The 7,833-nt window shown below is 39.6% G+C and overlaps 1 protein-coding gene across 2 annotated transcripts in view; it reads left to right on the top strand.

The window, feature by feature from the left end:
* LOC117039819 (phosphatidylinositol-binding clathrin assembly protein-like) overlaps positions 1-7,108 on the top strand; it is a 47,758-nt gene extending 40,650 nt beyond the window's left edge. For both annotated transcript variants that reach the window (XM_033137040.1, XM_033137041.1), the window contains 3 exons: positions 1,851-1,907; positions 3,086-3,193; positions 4,060-7,108. In XM_033137040.1, coding sequence (XP_032992931.1) covers positions 1,851-1,907; positions 3,086-3,193; positions 4,060-4,074 — 180 coding nt within the window. In that variant the 3' untranslated portion in view covers positions 4,075-7,108. The remainder of the gene's footprint in view (positions 1-1,850; positions 1,908-3,085; positions 3,194-4,059) is intronic.
* Positions 7,109-7,833: the final 725 nt, after the last annotated feature.

The raw sequence follows: 7,833 nt of genomic DNA on the forward strand, positions 1-7,833 counted from the left end.
CAGCTTCCGGGTCATGTGGCCAGCATGACTAAGTCGCTTCTGGCAAACCAGAGCAGTGCACGGAAACGCCGTTTACCTTCCCGCCGGAGCGGTACCTATTTATCTACTTGCACTTTGATGTGCTTTTGAACTGCTAGGTGGGCAGGAGCAGGGACCAAGCAACAGGAGCTCACCCCATCACGGGCATTTGAACCGCCGACCTTCTGATCAGCAAGCCCTAGGCTCTCTGGTTTAGACCACAGCGCCACCCACTTACTGGGACACAATAGGTTTGGTCCTTTCTCCTTTCCCCTCTTAGGAGTCAGAAGCTTGAACAATGTTCCCCGGCTAATGATTCTTACAAGCTTATTTGCAAGATTCCCAGTGTTTTACTTATAACCTAGGCCTTTTTTAGAATAATTTGAGGGCATAAACACTGCTCCATGATGCGTTTAGGCAGACTCTAAAAACTTTTTTTTAGGATTGCCTTTAGTGAGGAGGTTCAGTCTCCTTTTTATGGTATGGCTGGTTGTAACATATTGACGTTGTAAGGTCCGAGTGGTGGTGTCTCATGAGTAACGAGGCAGGACCCCAACCTGTCTGTTTACAGGTTTATTGTGCAAACTATTTACATTGCAGAGCTACAAAGTACATGTCCATCTCAGTCACTGGCAGAATCCGGGAGTGGCCCCTTCCGGCTCTTTCCTCAGCATAAGAACTTTGGCACCCCAAATTCTCCTCCTATCCTCTTTGCGTTTCACTCCTCTGCTCAATTGGGGCGGTGCAAATGGCGTGCCTCCCTCCTGACCAGCCAAGTGAGGTGAACGCAGGGTCTCTGTAGCATCCCCAAGCCCTCTCCTCGCCCGGCTGGCCCCTTCCCTTTCCTCCTCACTGGAGGTGTGGCTGCTTTTCGTGCTGGAAGAGGTGCTGCTGCTCAGTTGGCGTAGGGGCTCCCTGTATCCCAACAGTCCCTTGGGTCCCCTCAGTCGGCCAGGTGGCAGTTCACTGACAGATGTGAAGTCTTTTTTACTACTGTCATGATTGTGATATTTATATTTTATTACTTTAAATGGTTTTAATGTTCTAAGCTGCAGAAGGAAAATACTGTATTCTGAAGGTAGCTGATGTGTACTAAATTGAAATTAAAGGGCTTTGGAGAAGCAGCTGAAGAGAAACAGCCCTATAAACCCTGGAACATGTGCACTTCTGCTGTCTAGTTCTTTGTGGATTGGTGTTTTATTTTTGATAGGATCCTGGCAGATATGGCAAAAAAGTCATAGGCTTGTATTCCAGCTCCCAGTAACAGGTGCTTGATGCCTTCTAACTTGTTTGTAGTAGCACAGATTGCAGCTTTACTGTTTCGGTGTGAATTGCTCTTATATGTATAAATGATAGCTCTTTCTTAGATATCTATTATGCTTCCTGGTTGCTTCAAATCTGAGCTGAAAAGCATGAATCAAATTAATGAAAATATTCTCCTTAGCTATTCCTTCCTTATATGGAACTAGAACTTTCTCTGTACAAAAGAACAGTCAAATAGTATAGCTGCCCCGTTATTTCATTCAGCCACATTGCATTAATTCTTTTTGAATGTACAGTTATATGGTGTGCAAGACTGAGCATAATTAACTTCATAACTAGCTTGTCTTGTTTCTAGCTAAAGTCATTCTAGTTTTGGTATCCTGCCACTCCCAATAATTTTCTGTCCTTCCTCCTTTTGCTATGATAGAATGGAGTACCTTATCTTGGACATGCAAGTTCCTATTATGCAAAATAAGATGCATTTTATACAGTTTCTTCAGCGTTAGCAATGGAATTTGTAGCCAAATTTTATATGCAATCTTTTCCCCCCTCCCCCACCACTGTCAAAGGTACCTGCTCCAGTAACCTACCCACTGAATACACCTCAAGTGCCTGTGTATGGAATGGTAAGAATATTCACTCTTTATATTTATATAATACATTGAGAAGATGTTCTATTTTGAATGTCATACATCGTGATTTGCAGCAGTCTAATGAGCCTGAAATCTCAAATAAGTACCAATTCTTTGATTGTTCTGTTGCATTGTAATATAGTCTGAAAAGCTTCTACATGCACAAGGGAAGTCATTGAAGTATTTTTTTTATCTTGCTTCCCAGTACTTACCAACATTTTAATCAAAGTGTTGTATAAGGTTTTTTCCACTGTTTTACTTGGATGTCCTAAGAAATGTCTTTTATATTATCCCCACACCAAGTTTTAACATCTGCCAATGTGGTCTTTGCATCTTTTAATGGATGCAATTTTAGCATCCCCTTAGAGCAAGACCTTTTCACTAGTTTGTCCCTCCCCCATGAAGTTATCTTAGCCTCCTCATCTCTTTCTTGAAACAGACTCAAATATTCTGTCTCCACCATGTTTTTGAGAATCATGTCCACAATAGCTTAGGTATGGAAATCTGAGTCTAAAACAGAATTTTAGTCATATTTTATGTAAGTAATTCCATTCGTTTGGTGGTGCTTAATATTTAGAATTATATGTCCTAAACCACTTTGTAAACACTGATTGAAAGTGCATTCAAGTTGTAGCTTAATCCACCCCCCACCATTTATGTACAAATTCCAAAGAGGTGAAATACCTTGGCTGTATCTGAACTCCTGCATTTATAATTATGCTCAAGTTGCACTATGGTAATTTATGACCATTACAGGTGGGTGGAATTATCTGGTCAACACACTTCTGAGGCATTTCAGTTCCTTTGCAAGCAAATTCAGTCCTCCATCTCTCTCAGATTTCAGACAGGGAAAATTATCTTCTCTGCCAGAGTTATTGGAATGCTGCTTCCTATAAGAATATATGTCACTGGGCTAGATGGATTAGTGGTCTGACTCTGTTGAAGACCACATTGAACCACTGTCTGAAGAGTGCAGAAACTGACTGCTTCAGCAGTAAGAGTACTGTGTTCATGCATAAGCAGCTTCTACACCTAGCCTCGAGAGCTTTGGCGCTAAGTTGCTGAAAGGGAACTAGAATTTGTTCAGCTTTAAAAATATATAGATCAACCATGTTCAAGCTCAGAGGATCAATAAATGACGTTATACATTCCTGTTTCTGTCTGGAATTTAGGTACCTGCTCAGATTGGAGCTACTCCTATTATGGCACCCCAGCCTATGATATATACCCAAACCAGCCTAAGGCCAACAAATCCTTTTGCACCTATCTCTGGAACACAGGTTAGTGTATTCCTTAGCATAAAGATTAAACTCTTCATGATTCCTGTAGACTGGTATCAGCACTTGCCTCTTTAAAATATTTATATACTGCCCCTGATGGGTCAAATCTGCTCCTCAGGCTGCAAAACATCATCACCATCACTATTTACTGGTATATTCAACTATCCGTGAGCTTGAAAGGATAGTGGTATGTTCTTTTACCATCTCAGATCCTAAAGTACTTGTCTCACAGCACTGAGACCCCCTCCTGATGAAAGTTAGGCAGGCTAAGACTTTCAGATAGAGCTTGATCAGCTCCACTCAAAGAGTTACAGAATGAATCAAATATACATTTATTTAAAATGTTCTTTTTAAAAAAGCAGTTATGGGCCCTTCAGCAATGGGTCTGTCAGCAACTGATTGTGCCTGGATATTGCTAGCAGGAAACAAACCAGTTCTTTGTATCTTTAGTATCATCTCATTTTGTTTTTCAGTTGAAAACAGACAAAAAAAGTTTGCCTAATTTGCAATTAAGATATATTTTATTGTAGTTAGTAGAGTAGTGGAACTTTTATTGTGATGAATGTTCAAAAGTTAAGACTTGATACCTTGTAGTTCAACTTTAAGAAGCAGGGCTTCACCCAAGCCTCTGATTGATCAGCACAACTTTTTAGAGATATTCATGGGATATTATTAAGCAGATGGAAGGTGATCTGTGATTTTAAATTTTTACGTGCTTTTAGTGTGTGTATGTACAAAAGAATTGTTGTGCACCAGAATTTTGTTTTAAAATATATATGAAAAAGCAGTTTACAAGTATTTTATGAATAAATATACGTTACCTTAATGACTTTAAATCAGTTTGTTTTTCTTTATATATGTTGCAGATACAATTTATGTAGACCCGCCAAAGCAGCAAGACACTTTGACAACCAAATATTGGTAGAAAGAAGACAGAACTTTTGAACTGCGGTCCCCACAAGGGCACATACCTGCTTCCCATACAATATCAATTACTTCGAATTGCTGTGCTTTAGAGATTACTGTTATGTCACTATGGTATGAAATCATGTTTGGTTTTGGATAGCATAAGACTGTTTTCAGTGGAAAGCTGAAGTATTCTGAAGCTGAAGGTCAGCAAAGTATGTAAGGAGAATCCTGACTTTCCCTTTTTAAATAAGAGCTTACTTGGAAACTCTTTGCAGCATTTCCATGCAACAGCTAGCCTCTAGTAAGCTAGTGGAGGGTATAATTATTCTATTTATTTTCTCCCAGAATTCTGCGGCCGTTGTTACCATGGCACCACTTAATGAAGTTGAGCAATAAACCTTTCAGATACTCTTAAGCAGTACCTGATACAATAAGACTCTGAGAAGAATCTTGCATTATCAGAAATGCCAATATTCTGCTTTTTCTCATGCTAGACTAGCTTCTTCTAATTCACAAATTTTGTACTGTGAGTTTTAAATGCTGTGAATCAACTTTTAACTAAATGTAGGCCATTAACAGAAAACTATAGTCAATTGGCATTTCAGCAGAGCGTTGCCTTGCCAAGTGGTGGAGCTATGCTTTGGCAGAGACTTGGGCACCTGACCTATTCTGAAGAAAATAGTATCTTACAAAGTAGAGTGTGTGCAGTCCTGGCATGGATGGCAATAGCTGCACTTCCTTATGCAGCCTCTTATGTACAGATAGCAGCATCATTTCAGACTTTAGGTAGTTGCCTTCATGTCCCAGAAAAAAGTCTGCAGGTGGCCAGCAGCAATGAGTCTGGGAAGTTTTTTGCCCTTAATTTAAGATGTAGGGCACCAGCATTTTCTTAGTCATTCAACATTTACAGTGCTGCACTTTAAGAACTGGAAAATTGTGTTCCTGAGCTCCTCTATCCCTCTATAGCTTGCGATCCATGTTGTGGGTAAAGGAGCAAAAGAAATTTTTTAAAGGGCCAGTCACTACATAAAACAAACTTTTTTGGGGGGGGGGAGGAGTGTAAATATTTGTAAACCCTGAAGTACAAAAAATATATATCTAGTACTGCATAATCTTTTCTTCTTCTTTGTAACACATTCAAAATGCAGATATTGTACTGCTTTAAGACATTTAGCTCAAATTTCTTTTGTATTGAAAAGTTCAGACCATTATCCTTCAAGATACTTAAGATATTATTGCAGTGTAGGAGAATGTAAGATGGTCCATGATTTTCAAACCCAATGCCCCAAAATAATGAAAGGATTACCTTAAACATTTTTTTAAATTTGTCAGATGGAGTCCAGGGCATACCTATGAGGGGAGATGGCAAGCAAAAAATGATTATTGTTATTTATTTTTTAAAAGAACATTTTAACTGAAGAAAGCGTGCAAACTGGTTCTTTCCTTTCTATCACTGCTATGATGATTTTCTTGTCTTGAGCTCATTGCGGTAGCAATAACAGCAAAAAGGTTCTCTCTTAAATGTCAATGTGGCTTTCTTTCATTAAGCTTGCCCCTTTTTATCATTTTAAACATTTTGCAGCACTTGAGCTTGATCTTCCAAGTGTTTTTGCCAAGTTATTGGCCCTTGTTCCGTGGGAAGGGATTTGCAGAAACAAAAAGTACTTTTGTGGCTCAGGCTGTGTCAAATTCTAGAAAACCAGTCTTTTCCCTGTAAGTGTCTTTTGTGTTTGTTAATATTGTGCCAAGAATGTAAATATATATATATGCTTGCTTCAAGAAAGATATACTTGTTTTGTCAAACTAAACATGATTTTTTAAAAAAAGAATCATTTTTTTACATATGTGTTTGCAATTTGTAACCACTAACTTTGTATGGATTAAATGTTGCAAGTTGGAAAAACCGTTTCAGACCAAATCTTGGACATGTACTGGCAAAGACATAAACTGGATGCATGTACAGTAATTAAATGTGGAAAGTGAATTTTCAAGGGCTTTGGGCTTTAATGTACTCTCCTGGTTTGTCCAAAACCAATATTTATTGTAGCCCTATACAAGCTGGAGCAGCTTACTTAAAGGCCTTGTTTTAGTTTATATTCTAGTGAGTTAATTCAAATGATCCTCATTTAGGATTATAAATCATGCTTCTAACCAATTTTCTGTCTTTTAATCCAGTTTGGACCAGTACATATATTTAAATTACACAGATTTTATAATAACTAGCTAAAATGTTTGATCTCAGAGGCTGTGACCATGTAAAGTTTGGGGCTGTAAAATAGGCAGCAACCTTTTTTTATCCCCCAGATATTATTTTCTAATAATTCAGTTTAACTGTGTTTAATTTATTGCATTTACTGGCCGCAGTCTTACAGCAGGGAACTTCATGCAATACCCACCTCCTCAGAGAGAGGGCAGCTTCAACTCTCAAAATGAATGGGTTTATGTATGTTGTTTTATGTGCTTTCTACAACATTATACAGTAATCATTGATGTATCCATTAAAATCAGATTCAAAGCATCATAATAATCACAATAGTCCCATGGTAGCATAAGCCCCCAATATTTACACATTCTTGCTTCTATTCATATGCAATTTAATTCGTTAAGGAAGACCAGATTTCATAATTTCTCTTTTCGTATCTAACTTGCCAGTTCAGTGACCTGAACTCAAAATGTTTCTGAGTATGTGCATCTTCTCATGCTTACAATCTTTGTAAGCAGTGTGATACTTGCACAACCTAATTTAACCTTTTCCCTACAACAAATGTTTGGGGTTTTCCCCATGCTCGTACATGAAGGTAACCTTGTAAACCCTAGTAATGGCATTACTGTTAACCTGTAATGATTATTTGAGGAATTCTTTTTAAGAATTGTTGCCCACTATACTGGTGTAATTTGGTCAGATTCAGTTTTACATTCTGTCTCCAATAAACCTAAACTTGGAGGTTGTGCTTTTATCCTATAACCAAGGACTTTGATTTTATAATAAATGAGCTTTCTAGACAATAAGTGATTATCTATTTGTTCAATAAACCAATGGCATCTTGTCCAAAAAAGTAAATAAATGTCAGTAGTTGTATTTTGGCTGTCAATATTAGCATTGAACCTTTGTAGGTAATACTTAGTCTGTAGTTCTTTAACTTATATATAAAAATCTCCCTCCTTTATCAGGTCTTTAATGTGCAATTAGTGGGGTGGTTCTTGAGTATCATTAGAGTGCTGTCTTTGCTTCATATTTAGGTTGCCGCAAATGAGAACAGTGGCAAGGTGTGAGATCAAAATAAATTGGGGGAAGAACAGAATACAGCCATGGCTAGTCCAGCAGCGGTGGACGCCTTTCAGGCACCTGAGGCGGGGTGAACCGCCCATAGGTTCTGGGCAAACCACTCATAGGGGTGGGGCGCACATAGGGGCAGGACGCTCAGCGCTCATAGGGACAGAATGAGGCGCGCAATGTCCTGTACCATCCCTATGGGCGCTGCCTCGCACTGCATCCCTATGGGCACTGAGCGCCACGGGGTGCACGGTGCCCATAGGGACAAGACCGTGCCCCTAGAGACGAGACGGGGTGCATGGTGCCCATAGGGAGAGGGCACACACCGAGGCCTCAGCCACCCTATAGCTGGGGGGGAGGCAGGCGGACAGCGCAGAGCTGCAGGCCCCGCAGTGACGAGTGCTGCCCGCCATTTTGTCACCCCACGTCAGGGTGGCACCTGGGGCGAATGGCCGCT

This window comes from Lacerta agilis, chromosome Z, assembly GCF_009819535.1.
Source record: "Lacerta agilis isolate rLacAgi1 chromosome Z, rLacAgi1.pri, whole genome shotgun sequence".
NCBI classification, from domain to species: Eukaryota; Metazoa; Chordata; class Lepidosauria; order Squamata; family Lacertidae; genus Lacerta; species Lacerta agilis.